General features: G+C 34.8%; 1 protein-coding gene across 4 annotated transcripts in view; it reads left to right on the top strand.

Moving 5' to 3' along the window:
• SS18 (SS18 subunit of BAF chromatin remodeling complex) overlaps positions 1-16292 on the top strand; it is an 89232-nt gene that overhangs the window by 45601 nt on the left and 27339 nt on the right. For all 4 annotated transcript variants that reach the window (XM_043558502.1, XM_043558503.1, XM_043558501.1 and 1 more), the window contains exons 6-7: positions 15193-15360; positions 16017-16121. In XM_043558502.1, coding sequence (XP_043414437.1) covers positions 15193-15360; positions 16017-16121 — 273 coding nt within the window. The remainder of the gene's footprint in view (positions 1-15192; positions 15361-16016; positions 16122-16292) is intronic.

Genomic DNA, 16292 nt, shown 5'->3' with positions numbered 1-16292 from the left:
AATTACCATGTTTCTTTTCTAAATATTCTTGTGAATAATAACTAAAAACCAGTAAGTGGCGCTCTGTTCTGCTAATTGCCTGCTAAAACATTTGGCATATTGCCAGCCTAAAGCTATTTCAGTTGCAAAATGTGAGGTTAAGTGTGAGATAGAATTCATATTTGCAAAAAATTTTTCTAGATTTTGATTTTGAAAAACAAAGCACAAAAGTGCACCCAGATAAAGGGAGTTAAGGTTAATTTGTTGATAATTACTTATGATGAAATAATATATTCTAACACTTAAATAGTAATACAGAAGCTTTTATATTTTTGATGAGATACACTGAAAACAAAGAGAGCCAATATAATAAATTATCAGTGTAGCTTCACAAAAGTGGCACTTGCTCCATTTCTCCCCTCCCCTCAAGTTGTTTAGTGCCCATGATGGAATTTCTTTTTTTTTTTATAAAATTAGGTCAATTAAAGGTTTAGAATAACAGCAAGATCCAGTCAGTGGCAGGTCAGAGGGGAGTTCGGAGGTTTCTCCATACAGTTGGGTTACCAGGAGAGAGAGAGCAAGAAATTTGGTAATGATTCTCACAGCATCTACAGTAATGATGGCACACTATTTAGAAACTGTAATTAAGAAAATGATAGGGTGTTTACAAGAATGGATGTTGCTATAAGATTTGGAGAACAAAAAAATAATGCATATAGCAATGTGCATGTAGAAAATAGTAACTGATTTTTGGAGAAAGGAATTGAGGTTTTTATAGGAATTTTTTTGTTCTAAACGTAGGGACCAACTGCTCTTTTTATTTGTTATTTATTTAAAAAATTTTTGTAGGGGCGCCTGGGTGGCGCAGTCGGTTAAGCGTCCGACTTCAGTCAGGTCACGATCTCACGGTCCGTGAGTTCGAGCCCCGCATCAGGCTCTGGGCTGATGGCTCAGAGCCTGGAGCCTGTTTCCGATTCTGTGTCTCCCTCTCTCTCTGCCCCTCCCCCGTTCATGCTCTGTCTCTCTCTGTCCTAAAAATAAACGTTGAAAGAAAAAAAATTAAAAAATTTTTGTAATGTGTTTTTATTTTTGAGAGAGAGACAGCGTGCGAGTGGGGGAGGGGTAGAGAGAGAGGGAGACACAGAATCTGAAGCAGGCTCCAGACTGAGTTCTCAGCACAGAGCCTGACATGGGACTCGAACCCATGAACCGCGCGATCATGACCTGAGCTGAAGTTGGATGCTGAGCCATTCAGGCGCCCCTTTTATTTATTTTTTTGAGACAGAGAAGGCACAAGTGAGCAAGGGGCAGAGAGAGAGAGAAAGAGAAAGAAAGAAAGAAACGGGGCTTGCCCGGAGCTCATGTTTTACTCGAAGCAGGGCTGGAGGTCACCCCAACTCATGAACTGTGAGATCATGACCTGAGCCAAAGTCAGATGCTTAACGACTGAGCCTCCCAGGCATCTGGGACCAACTGTTTTTAAAAACGTCGCGTTTTGTATTTGTATTACTAATGTATAGTTTTTCTTTCTACTATAGTAGTTCTATTGCTTTTTGCTTTGTTTGCATAATTTATTAATTTCTTACTAGTCATTTTCTGTATAGTCTGTTTTCTGTGTAGGGATCTGACTTAAAGAAAGAAAAGTTATTTTTCAAAAAACAATACGATGGAAATCTGTGAGGAACTTTTCAGTATTTTAAAAGTCTCTTCAGGACAAATAAACTTATCAGTTAAATTTTGATATTTCATATACAAAGAATACCAAAGAAAATTACAGTTGCCAAAAAAAGAAAGTTATATGAGCTTGCAGGAATATCTACTTTCTTAATTATGAGTTCCTTGTACGACATTTTAATTCTATGATATCTATTGGATGAAAAAAATTTTATATGAGTTTTTTTAAAGTTTTAATATTCATTGCATATAAAACATTTTCTTAGCTTTAAAAGTAGGCTTCATGTTTTACATTAAAAGTTTTGTTTTGATAAATAGGTGGAAGAAATCAGAGGGGACCACTTTTTAAACAGTTCTTTGAGAAATGCTTAGAAAACATCAAAATCCTATAAAAGGAAACAATTTAACTTTCAGAACTCTTTAACATTTGTTGAGCTATTACTAGCTGTTCTTTGAGTTAAAATCAAAATATCGAAATCTTTTGGCTATCCCTGTATTTCTACATACATATTTCTGTATCAAGAGATCTTAGAAAAACTGTTAAATCTACTTACCATTTTTTAAATAATGGGGTTAATTAGTCAAGGAAAAGAAACATTTGTGGGATTTCTTACATTAAACTTCTGTCAAATGACAAAAAAATGGAAAAAGACTAATGCGGAGAATTTTTATTTTAAAACAATAATTAAAAGGCAATTATTATTACATTAATTATTATTTAAGTGACATATTTGGGAGCTTTAACTGATAATGTGGTAGTAGTTTTCTAAACAGAACGTTACAGATCAAAGTCTAGATGCATTTATTCTGATAGTTTTGAAGTGACTTTTGTTTTTCCCTTTTTCTTCCCTTCTTTCTCTCTCAGCTTTGAAAATGAAATTAAGGGGGGGGGGGGAAGTAACTTGTCTAAAAATGTTGTCATTGTAATTTAGTAGTCTGATGGAAATTAATACAAAGAACAGATAGACATTTACAATTTATCGTTGTGATTGTTTAAAAAAGCAGAGAAGTATTCTGTTAATTTATACTATTAGCTCTAGTGTAATAAGGCACATTGTGTACTAGTGTTACAATAAAAGTACTATCTCAGGAATGAAATTGTAGAATCTTTTGAGCTTCATTAGTTCTTTAAAAGCTGTTTTTAGCTTTTAAATGTTTTACTGAAAAATTAAATCAAATCAGCACAAAGACTGTTATAACTAAAACTTGCAGACCAACCACACAAAATATGTCTTTTCAAAAAGCTACACAAAAAGTTGACCCCATTAAATTTACTAATCGTATATTACTGTGTTCATGGTTAGTAAAAGAAAATTCAGCAGTTAATGTTTTTTTTTTACTTAAAAAAATGCATGTGTAATAATGGCATTGGTATTGGTGATTTGTAGTTGATTTGTAGTTTTATACATATCTGTGAATTGAGAAGACTGAAATATTTTTTAATTTAGCAACTAAGTTTATTACTATAGCACAGTATTTTTCTCCATGTTCTCTTAGAGGGTCTACTACTTCCAGATAAAATGAAAAGTTTAGGAACTTTTTAAGTTGTTTCTTATACTGGTGGCAAAATGTTGTAGTCAATCCAGCATAAACTTTCCTGTGTTATTTTCACTATTATCCAGATAAAAGTTCAGGGATTATTACTTTGAACTTTAAGAATAAGACTTGTATTCAAAGTAAATCACCATCCTCTTACATAATTAGATCTGCTTACTCCTATATACAGCATAAACTTCACTGGAATTCAAATACTTGAATTCACTAGAATTAAAAAAAAAAAAATGGAGGAAGTGTATCTGTTTTGTTCTAGTTCCTAGAACAATGCCTCAAAGTAGGCATGCAAGATCTGTTTCTTCAGTGAATAGGAAGTAAACCCAAATGTTACATGCTGACCTGGAAATACAGAGTTAGTACTTTAAAGATATTTCTTTAATAAAACAAGTGGTACGTTCATTAGAGTATTAAAAGTCAAGTTAGAATAACAAGGCTTTCTGAAAGTGACCAACAGTTACATTTGATAGAATCTGCAGTTTTTATTCCCAGGCATTAATATTTGTAGTTTTTTCTCATTTAACATCATTTTAGTAATTACACATTCAAATATAAAGAGTTTTCACAGATTACTTTTTGCTAAAACATGTATTTCACAAGTTCTGTGTGTATAATTCTTTAGACTTGGATCCAAATCTTGGCCCAGTAGATTATTGTATGTGGGACCTTTGATGAAATTACTTAATAAGGAAGGTGAAGTGAAACGATGCATATACAAATTCTGATTCAGAATTGTTTGCATAATTTGTATGAAATTAGTTGGTCAGAATAAAAAGCTTTTTTAAAAAATACTTATTTTGAGAGAGAGAGGGAGAGTGTGAGTGGGGGGGAGGGGCAGAGAGAGAGGGAGAGAGAAAGAATCACAAGCAGGCTCCGTGCTGTCAAAGGCAGCGCCTGACACGGGCTCGAAATCACAAACTGTGAGATCATGAAATCAAGAGTTGGATGCTTAACTGACTGAGCCACCCAGGTGCCCCTAAAAAGTATTTTTGTAATAACAACAACAAAAAAATTGAGATAAGTTTATCAGTTGTCTCTTTTAGGCACATCAATTTATTTCTGGTTTTAGTTTTGTTTGAATAATATTAAGAAAGTCCTGATTCACTTAGGTAATAAGTTACAAATGATAATGGTCTAATCTGGAGGCTTGATGTTAGAGTAGTGGGAAATTTTTATCTCAGTACTTTTATTATGTAAATATGAAGGGCAAAGAATATGTATTATCATAGCCGGGAGTGTTATATTTATCTTATTATATTGTGGATTATTGTCTGATAAGAGCTATACCAAGCAGATGTGCTTGAGATGAGCCTAGCACTTAATTGTATATGTGATCATAGTAGTATATTTCTTTGCACCTCTTTATTATCAGTATTTGTAGATCTACCTCATTTTAAAAATAGCATTCATGATATGGATCTAACAATTTATTTAATTAAACCATATCCCCCCCCCTTTTTTAAAATATGGATGGTTTTATTGGTTGATTTTTTTTTTTTAATTAATTATTTGAGAGAAAGTGCAAGTTGGGAAGGGGCAGAGACAGGGAAAGAGAGAATCCCAAGCAGTCTCCATGCTGTCAGTGCAGAGCCCTGTGACGTGCGGCTCAATCTTATAAACCATGAGATCGTGACTTGAACCAAAACCAGGAGTTAGATGCTTAATTGACTGAGCCACCTAGTCGCCCCACCGTATACCCTTTTGATAATGCTTCTAGTCTTTTACTGTTATAACTACTTCCGGAACAAACATTTTTGTATATAGATCTTTATGTACTTAAACAAGAATTTAGTAGAATGAAGTTTAGAAATAAAATTGTTAGGTAAGATACATAAATACTTAAAATATTTGAGAGGCACATATATTCAGCCCATAGCATTTGCTATTTGCATTTTTTCTGTGAATTGCCTATTGTGTTCTATATTCTGTGATTTGTCTACTTATTACTAATTTGAAGGAGTTCTTTATAGATTAAGGCTAGTCACCCTTTATTTAGTATATATAAAACATTTTGGAAGTTTTAGAACACTAGGAATTTAAGTTTTTAAAATGACTTGTTCTAGTAATAGGATTCTGAAATGGTAATGTTACTTTTGTGGAAATATGTAGTTATTTATTAATTATGTCAGGCCTTTTGTTCAGCATTTGTTAAATTCTGGTCCAGATAGACTTAGGTAATAATTATTGCTAAAATGCTTTGGAGGACTCTGCCTGCTTGCTAGTGTGTTAAAACGTCTCAGAAGTCCTACAGTAAAGAAACTGATTTGATTTTGGTTAACACAAGTGTTTCACAAGTATAACACAAGTGGTAACAATAGTATTTTTTTTGGGGGGGTGCATATTACTGATCAAAAATAGGAACTAATATTCAGCGAGTGCCAGGTATGTATGTATCCAATTTAATCCTCACAGTATCCTTGAGGTAGTAGTACTATGATTATCTTCAGTCCCTGCATGAGAAAACACGTCCTGTAGAAATCTAGGCAGGCCTTGTTTGTGCAGTTCTGGTATGCATGAATTTGAGTTACCACAGTTTGGTTAAATGACACCTTTTACCCAACAGCATGGTTCAGATTTCAGTTATGGTAGATGAACTGTGAGCCCTTGTATGAAGTACACACTTAGCTTCTGTCTCTTCAGTTTACGAATCACTGCATAAATAACAGATGACTGTCATAATCAGTGACTATTCATGTCACTTTTAGATGCTGCCAGTAATTGATCGCTGTGTATTTATCAGTTTATGCACATAAAGCAGAGTATATAGCTGTATTGCTTCCTTGGTTCCGAGTTATAAACCTTCATGATATTTTATGAAAGATAGAAGTGTAGTAGGGAAATGAGAAGTAATACTGCTGGAAATGAAATCCAAATCCTTTGTAAATAAAGTTAGAGAAGAAATTGCTGACTGGGAATGTTGACACTACTGCCATTTGAGAGACTCTAGATGTGCACTGCAAGTACTTTAGTGAAGGTGAACTCATTGATAACGTGAGAGTACTGGTTGTGATGAAAAGAACGAAGCTGTCCCAAAGAAGGTAAGACTGACAAAATACTTCCTGTTGAAATTCTTGGAGACATTTCATAACATTGAAAATAGAAAGGATAAAATGTTGGAAGCTGACCTGGACTTAGAAAGGAAGATGACAGTTGGCCAAGTTGTAAAAAAGATGCTACCTCTGAGAAGTTAGCCGACTGCAAAGTTATAGGGAATGGTTCCTAAGACTGGCCTCACTTGTGACACTGACTGCAAGTTCTGGGGTTCCCTTAAGCACTCTCGGGTTCAGAAATTTACTGGAAAGATGCACAATACTCACTGAAAACTGTTACACTGAAGAATTATGGTTTATTATTATTAACATCAACCAAGGGAAAAAGTGCATAGGGAAAAGTCCAGAAGAGGTACCAAACATGGAGTGTCTCTTTCCATGGGAGTCAGGTTGCATTGCTCTCCTGGTCCCAATGTGTAACAATATGCACAGAGTATTGCCAGCCAGGGGAGTTCACCTAAGCCTCAGTGTTCAGAGGTTATATTGGGGCTGCATTATGTAGATTTGATTACCCAAGTTGTTAATCTTAGTCTACAGTATGTAGTTCTTCTGAGTATGACCCGAAGTCCCTACCCAGGTTCAGGAGCTGTACGAATCCCCAAAATGTAACAAATATAATAAATCTTCAATATGAAAAAACGCTACAACTTTTTTCCTTCCAAATGCAACACAGAAAATTTACAAATGAAGACATTATTTCAAATATTGTATCCCATGGAAATGGCATGTTTGACTTCTAGTTGATTTGAATATGTGAGAATTGTGTGTACACTCATCTCTCTTCACTGTTAAAATTGGTAAATCTATGTAATATTGCTTAATATTGAGGCTTCTGTTCCGTTTAAGGTGTATGCAGCAATTATATCATAGTTCAGATTATATTAGATATTTGTTTATAATTTGATCACTATTGCTGTCTTGGATGAGTTTTTCAAGGTTGTAATTTTTTCCTCAATGATGACATTTTTCTGGTTATGAAAATAACTAATATTTAATATGAAATATCTGGAAAATACAGAAAAGAGTAAAGTCTAAAAATCACCTACAGTCTTACTCTACAAGTTTTAAGTTACTTTACAGACAAGGTACAGTCCACCTAGGTATAGTAGGTAGACTGTACTTAGGCTCTTTGTAGCAGACGTTTGTTTGAGTACTTGTAATTACATAATTATTTGTAGTATCTGTTTAATTATTTTTTCCTAGACTCTTAAGTTCTATGAAGTCAGGAGCGTGTCTTGTTCACTACTTCGTCCTATTTGTTGACCGATAGATAAGCTAGGTTTCCTCATGTCATAACAAATTAGAAAGCTAGCATTCTTCTCTGTGCTATTGTCATCCATCAACTGTCATTCCAGAAATGAACCAAATAAAGAAGTGTCAGTTACTGTCAGATAAAACAGATGACCATCAGTTTACTGAAACCTTTTGGGTTTAGGGGACAAAATCCAGATGAGTTTCTTCAATAGATTATAAACTCAGTTTCATTACATTTTTTATTTAAAGATTTTTTTTTTTTTATGTTTATTTACTTTTGAGAGAGCATGTGTGAGCAGGAGAGGAGCAAAGAGGGAGGGGGAGAGAGAGAATCCCAAGTGGTCTCCCTGCAGTCAGCACAGAGCCGGACATGGGGCTCAATCCCATGAACCAGGAGATCATGACCTGTGCTGAAATTAAGAGTCGAACGCTTAACTGACTGATCTACCCAGGCGCCCCAATGATGCATTTTTTTAAACTTTATTTTGAATTAATTACAGGTTTATAGGAAGTTACAAAGGTAATACAGAGAGAGCCTATGTGTCTTACCCCAAGCCATCTCTAATCCCTCGCAACCACTGTTACGCTTTCATTTTTATACTTTTGTCATTTTCAGAATGTTATATAAATGGAATCACACAGTATGAGGCCTTTAGAGATTAACTTTTTTCACTCAACCTAATTAATATTTTTCCAAGTTGTTGCATGTATCAGTTGTTCATATGTTGGTATTGCTGAGTTAGACTTCCATGGTATGGATATACTGGTTTGTTTAACCCTTGAGGGATATTTTAGTAGTTTCCAATTTTTGGCTTTTTATGTAAAGGTGTGATGTACAATTGTGTACAATTTCGTGTTTTTATTTGCACAAAAGTTTTCCCTTTTTTGGGATAGATATCAGCAGTGCAATTGCTGGGTCATATAGGTATACGTTTAGTTTTTTTCAGAAACTGCCAAACAGATCACTAAAGTAGCTGTACCATTTTAACGTTGCCCCCCCAGCAACGTATAAGAGGTCTGCTTCTTCTTTTTTCTTTCTTTCATTTTTATTTTTTATTTTTGAGAGAGAGGGAGCATATGTGTATGCACAAGTGAGGAAGGGGCAGAAGGAGAGGGAGGGAGAGAATCCCAAGCAGGCTCCACACCCAGCACAGAGCCCGGCACTGGGCTCAATCCCAGGACCCTAGGATCATGACTTGAACTGAAACCAAGAGTCGGATGCTTAACTAACTGAGCCACCTAAGTGCCCTGAGAGGTCTGCTTTCTCCGAATTCTTGTCAACATTTGGTATTGTCAACATACTTTTTTTTTAATCTTAGCTGTTCTAAAAATGTGAAGTGATATCTCATTGTGGTCTTAATTTGCATTTCCCTAATGGCTGCTGATACTGAACATCTTTTTTGTATGCTTATTTGCCATCTGTATGTCCTCTTCAGTGAAGTCTCTTCATGTCTTTTGCCTATGTTCTAGTTGGATTGTTTGGTTTTTTACTGCTGAATTTTGAGAAGTCTTTATATATTCTCCTAGGATTAATTTTTAAATTTTCTCCCAATATTTTTTTACATAAAATTCAAACATGCAGGACACTTGAAGGATTGTATCTGTATAGTTGCCACCTGCATTCTACAGTTAGTATTTTACTAAATTTGTTTATTGTCTGTCCATCTACTAATCCATCAATTGTGTCTTATTTTTCAAAATGCATTTCACAGTAATCTGCAGATATCAGTATACTTTACTCGTGAACACTTTAGTCTGCATATCATTAGGACTTAACATTGTAAAATTTTACTTATTTTTAAAATAGTCTTTTTAAGGTAACATGTATGTGCAGTGAAATGCATAGATCTTAACTGTATCATTTGATGAGTTTTGATGTATTTATAACACGAATTCCTTATGATTCTTTTTATAGCTAACACCTTAAGTACCCTATGAGATGCAATCTTACTCCAATTTAAACATTAAAAAATTTTTCTTTTAATGTTTATTTATTTTTGAGACAGAGAGAGAGCATGAACGGGAAAGGGTCAGAGAGAGAGGGAGACACAGAATCTGAAACAGGCTTCAGGCTCTGAGCTGTCAGCACAGAGCCCGACGTGGGGCTCGAACTCACAGACCGTGAGATCATGACCTGAGCCGAAGTTGGATGCCCAACTGACTGAACCACCCAGGCGCCCCCCAATTTAAGCACTTTATATGAACCATAATCCAGCTTCTTTTATGGTCGAAGTGGATGATTGGTTATTCTTTCTCTTAGAACTCTTATCTCATCATGTGGTCCTAAGACTACATGGATTGGAATCACCTGGGGTAGTTGTTAAAAAAAAAAAGATTTGTGTGCCCTATCCCATGCCTGCTAAACCAGAATCTCTAGGAATAAATTTTAGAGATTAAATTTTAACAGATATTCTAAGTCATGCTTATTTATTCCCTCAGAATTTTTCTGGGCAGAATAATCTCATATGTGCCAAATGGTTTGTAATTTTCCAACTTTCATGCTAAGTGACACAAAACTATATGTTCTAATGTAGCGCATCTCCATGGCTTTCTACTTGGGCTTGTTAGAGTTCCTTTCAGTCGATTATGATAGATGTTTAGCACTGACTTTGTTTTTGAATTAATTTTATTTATAGTAAAGTCAAAACTATGTATGAGGTCCAACTCTTAAGAAATTGCCTAATGCTTTATTTTTCTGGATTTATTAAGCAACAGTACATCCCTTTTCTAACTTTCAATCACCAGAAAGCTAAATGCATACTCTCATTCCCAGACTAGTTTGTAGAGATGCCTATGATTTACAATTATGCTCTTGAGAATCCAGGGTTTTTTGACTCAACACTGTTGACATTTTGAGCTGCATAATTTGTGTGGAGGCCTATCCTATGCCTTGTTGCGATATTTAGCAGTAGATCTGTCCTGTCTCCACTAGGTGGCAGGAGCACCACCACTCATAGCAGTTGTGACCACCTAAAATGTCTCCTGGGGGACAAAATCACGCATGGTCGAAAATCACAGCTTTAAGAAATGGTTAATATGAGGATCTGCATATAAGGATGGTCTGTGTTACTAAGGAAACAGCAACAAAAGTTATTGATACTAGTATGTTTTAATACTTTCATGAAAATTTCTAAAAATTTCATGTTACGGAAAAGTTTATATCTCTTAGTGAACTTTTTTTACTAGCTGATATCTATCATGCTTCTGTTTTTTTTCATTGGCTGCTAGGAAACTCAGCTAAGTTTGTATTAGTTACAGTGACTTTACTAAGTTTGGGGGATTTTATTAGTTACTTGGCTGTTCTTTTGTCTTTGATATTATATCTAAATGCCTTATGAACTATTGAAAACTTGATGAGGACAGATGTACATTGTAGGTATGTAAAAAATTCCGTTCATTTTAAATGGTTATTTAATAGATAGTGGGTTAGCTAATTGAGTTTGCTAGAATACTGGAATTTTTTTCTTGTAAATAAACTGTTAGTAATACCTTCAAATGAGAGCTACAAATGGTTTAGTTTGAGATTGAAAAGTTAAGAACAGTAGTAAAATGTGGTGAAATATGAATAGGAAAATATGCTTGGAGGGCATTACTTAAGCAATTTCATAGTCTAATTCTTATTATAGCATATAGATAGAGGTGGGGTAAAGAAACTTCTTGCATTTTAGGATTTTCACTATTAGTGTATTATTAGTATAGTAACATCTATAAACTATAGTGTGTGTGTATATATAGATATAGTATATTATGGATAATGTTACCTAGAACTGTTATCCTGGGATATATTACATGGGAGAAGTATGATTTGACTTTGGAGAGGAGATATACATAGTGGCTTTAAAGTTGTCATCATTTACTAGCTGTGCAACTCTAGGTAAGATTCTAAATGCTTGTAAACCTTAAATTAAATTTTCTTACCTGTAAAGTGAAGTTGATGATAGTATTACCTGTTTCATAGAGTTTGGGAAAATAAATAGTATACATAAAACTCTTAGCTTAGTACCTGGCCTGTACTAAGTTCTCATTAACTGTTAGCTGACATTTAACCTTTATTTAAAATCGTTCATAGGTTAATTATATGATTTATAGAGTTTTAGTGTATTGGTTTCCATTTGAAGATGTGAATATATGTGTGTGTATACAGAATTTTTAAAAAAATTACATAATCTTAAATTTTTCACAGATTAATGAAAACCTAATGTTATTTTTATAGTTGACTCTAAAAAAATTTTTGACCAGTAACTTAAGATAAAACTAAGTATTAACCATCTCATTGGAGCAAAGAATTCCAATGACATAAAATGTGGTGATTTGGGAATATTTTACATATGTTTAAGATATAGCACATTATTTCCATAGAATATCTGTTACATATGAAACTCAGAATGGAAAGAAATAATATTGTGATGAACATTTGTTATATGTTCTCTTAAAACACTTTTACAAAACATATGGTAGATAATTAAGACATTAAGATCTTTGTGTATGTAATATCACACTTTGTTGCGCATCTTAGCGTCAAAATGATTTATTTAAAAGATGAAGAACAACTTTTAAGCCATATAGTAATGTGTGATGTCATTGTAGAAAATGGTTATAATGGACTCATTTTGTAATCTTCCTTCTGTAGTACAGATTTTTACAAGTAATTTTGGTATAAACTTTTGAGATTCAACTCTCATTTCCATTACTGTCTCAAAGGATGATAGACATTTGCCAGTGTAGCATATTTCATTGTCACATGGAAAATAATACTATTCTTAAACAATCAAAGTTGAAGTCCTAATTTTTTTTTTAATGGGTAAGGCTTCAAGGAAAAAGATGAAAAACAACATGTTTTAGCAATGCTATCCTCCTCCATTCTCTGTGGTTTTAGGTTTGATCCTGACTGATGTGGAGGATCCTCGGAGGGAGGGAAGTGACAAAGAATAAAACGGTGGTGGTAATTGAGCTCTTTGGGATTGGAACTACTGACAGTCCCAAAAGATAAAGCACAAGTGCCATGGTCTTTTCTATTTGGGGCTTAAGCTGGATTACTTTTCTCCTTTAGAGCAAAGCTTAGAATTTTTTTGTTATTATATCCTTTTGGATTTCCCCCCAGCTATGATGTTTCTGCTTTCTTCCTCCTCTATTTGAAGTTCTGGTTCCAATGCATACTATATGCATTAGTTTTATAGTTGCCTTCTGTGAGACAGGAAGCCTTTAATCAGTGTTGGAGAAGAGAGTCAAAGCAAAACCTTCATTTACTGAAAATGAGTTACAGAAATGCCTAATCATACTGCCTATTAGATTATACCTGCTAGTGTTCAATACTTTATTATATACAAAATATATTTTAAAAATTACAACTTCAGTTAAACTAGTTTCAAGCTTGTGTTTTGTCTGGTTCCCAGTTGGTTATCTTGATCTGTGGATTCCTTAGCTAAAAACTAGAAAATTAGGATCCCTACCTCTGTTAGTTGTTGGTGGTTTACATGAAATAAATATGAAAGTATGGCTGGCAGTGTTAAGTGCATTTAGTGTTAAGTTCTCTTCCCTTCCATTCTCCACCGAGCCATCTTATCCCTACTATAAAGAGTTTATTTCCTTGTTGAAAGAAAAGTCCTAGCGTAACCTTTGAAAGACTTATATTTATGATAAAATTAGAGGGAAAGAGGAATTTGAAATGAAGTAGAAGAACAAAAGATGGCAAATAGGAGAAAAAGAGCTCTGATAAATTACTTTAGATAATACAGGTCTTCAAAGTGGAAGAGAGTTAAATTCTTTTTGCTAATGTTGTTGCTGCTTTTGTAGGCTAGTAATATGTTTAAAAAGGTAATTGTGTTTTGTTTTTAACTTTTATTTAAATAAACGATGAACTTTTGGCTGTTCTGCGTAATTTCTACTGTACAAGTTTTCTCAGGCCTCTAATCCTTTACTTTTGTCCTTAAATTGTCCGTGAGTCAGTAAAGGAGGAGTACGTAGCTGTTTAAGCAGTAAACTGGGGGATGACTCATATGTACTTCTGAGACAGTAATGGTTATGATGGTAGAATGATGAGTTCTCCATACCATCACTTGACCCAGTGAACCTCTGAGGAGCTGTTTACATTGTTAGGTGGCAACACAGAACTTTATGGTCATTGTTGATTATTTCACGTGATATATTTTTAGTGTTGCCAATGTGATACTATAGCAGTGGTAGTGTGGCTACCTGGATATTGCTTGCTTTGGAGGCTGTAGTTCTTTTTTTTGTTGTTTTGATTTTTTTTTCATGTTTATTATTTATTTTTGAGAGAGAGGGTGAGAGAGCACGAGTAGGGGAGGGGCAGAGAGAGAGGGAGTTACTTCCTAATCCAAAGCAGGCTCCAGGCTCTGAGCTGTCAGCACAGAGCCCAACGTGGGGCTCACACTCCCTATCCATGAGATCATGATTTGAACCGAAGTTGGATGCTTAACCTACTGAGCCACCCAGGTGCCCCTGGGCACTCTAATTCTGATACCTGACTCTATGGCTTATTACAGTTTTCTGCCTAGGTATTTTTGATTGTGTGTGTGTTAGTACTTACTAAGAAGCACTACAACCCTTTGATTTCAGGAAGACCTTTTTCATTTATAAATCTTATAGATGGAAAAGGGAAAGAAGACCCTTTAAAAAATTAATCCTAGGGGCGCCTGGGTGGCGCAGTCGGTTAAGCGTCCGACTTCAGCCAGGTCACGATCTCGCGGTCCGTGAGTTCGAGCCCCGCGTCGGGCTCTGGGCTGATGGCTCAGAGCCTGGAGCCTGTTTCCGATTCTGTGTCTCCCTCTCTCTCTGCCCCTCCCCCGTTCATGCTCTGTCTCTCTCTGTCCCAAAAATAAATAAAAAAACGTTGAAAAAAAAAATTAAAAAAAAAAAATTAATCCTAAAATTAAAGTTTATGAAATCCACCAATATGAATGTATTTATAAATGTGTCGTTTCCCTATCTACCATTATATAATGAAATGAGTGGGAATTGAAAAGGGGGGGAAAAAGGGATGTCCAGAGATTAGGTTTCTTTCCTAATCTGGTTTGACCCCTGCTTTGCTGTGTGATTTTGTGAAGTTTGTTGTGGTATATTTTCTTATATAGCTTAAAGATTTGGGGCGCCTGGGTGGCTCAGTCGGTTGAGCGTCTGACTTCGGCTCAGGTCATGATCTCACAGTTCGTGGGTTCGGGCCCCACATCAGGCTCTGTGCTGACGGCTTAGAGCCTGGAGCCTGCTTCAAATTCTGTGTCTCCCTCTCTCTCTGCTCCTCCCCCGCTCATTCTCTGTCTCTCTCTCCTTCAAAAGTAAATAAAAACATTGAAAAAAAAATTAAAAAAAAAAAAAGATTCTGTTTTTTCCAGGAGAATTGTGTAGATAAATATTATGTAGCATATCTTGAAAAATGCATATATTCAGGATGTTTACATATTATATTCACTTTGTTTTTTAAAGAAATTACTAGAACACTCCTTCAGTGGATTTCAGATGAACTACCATGTATTAGTTGTTTTCCCTCGTTTGCAGATTATTTTTGGCTTGTGAACTTCAACTGAAAGATTTATTTTTATTGAAGTCAGTTTTCATTATAATACCTTACATATTTTGGGGGTTATATGATAAAATACTTTGTATTTCTCTTAAGGTATTAAAATTATATGTGAAAAAATTGTGTGCATAATATTTTGTCTCTTTTCAGCTCCAATGATGCATCAGCAGCCTCCTTCTCAACAATACAATATGCCACAGGGAGGTGGGCAGCATTATCAAGGCCAGCAGCCTCCTATGGGAATGATGGGTCAAGTTAACCAAGGCAATCATATGATGGGTCAGAGGCAGATTCCTCCTTATAGACCACCTCAGCAGGGTAAGATTACATTTGGGAAATTTCCTTCTTAATATAAATAAAAGTGTAGTTGAAAGGCTTTACATTTTAATTAACATTTCATATAGGCAAATTCAGGGCTTTGTGTTTCTTGATTGTTATTATTATTATTATTATTACATATTTTTTTCTAAAAGGTAGTGGATATAGTAGGTACAAAGGTTCATGGAGTGGATAGGAACTTCCTGCTACACAGCTTCCTTTTATTTTTTTCTGGGAAGAGGTTATATCATAAAATTTTATATCAAAAGCTCACTAATGTATAGCAGAAAATACAATTTTAATTTTGAGAAGTTACTTAATATGTGGTCAGAAACAAACCCTAGTTTATTCCAAACTGCTCTAACATCAAAAAGAAAATTAATTTTCTACTAGTTTGAACCTTTTTTAAAGAAGTTAGTGTTTGTTTTTTTAAGTTGGTATTGTTAGATCCTGTATGTATGGTCGTAATAATTTTTGTGAAACGTGGTGTTGCTGTGTGTTTATGGATGTGTGTGTATAAAAATAGTTCAAAGTATCTCAATTGCCAGAGCATCTACAGGTGAGAAATAATCTCTTACAATATCAGGTTAGAAAAGAAAGCCTTTGATGACATAGAAAACAAATTATTTATGTCTTGACTGGTTGTGGTTTTTCAGGCCCACCACAGCAGTACTCAGGCCAGGAAGACTATTATGGGGACCAATACAGTCATGGTGGACAAGGTCCTCCAGAAGGCATGAACCAGCAATATTACCCTGATGGTAAACTCTCCTAATGTTAACTTTCCCATTTTCTATTCCCTCCCCAATATTAATGCAGGTAGCTGTTCAAAACATTTTAATGAGGATGAAGAAACTAACAATATGTTTCTTCTAAATTTAGAAACACTTTAATAATCTAAAGCACCAGTGATTGCATTAGTGTATAATCTC

Source organism: Prionailurus bengalensis, chromosome D3, assembly GCF_016509475.1.
Source record: "Prionailurus bengalensis isolate Pbe53 chromosome D3, Fcat_Pben_1.1_paternal_pri, whole genome shotgun sequence".
Taxonomy (NCBI): Eukaryota; Metazoa; Chordata; class Mammalia; order Carnivora; family Felidae; genus Prionailurus; species Prionailurus bengalensis.
The sequence above is the reverse complement of the archived record's forward strand: the minus strand, read 5'-3'. Positions and strand labels throughout refer to the sequence as shown.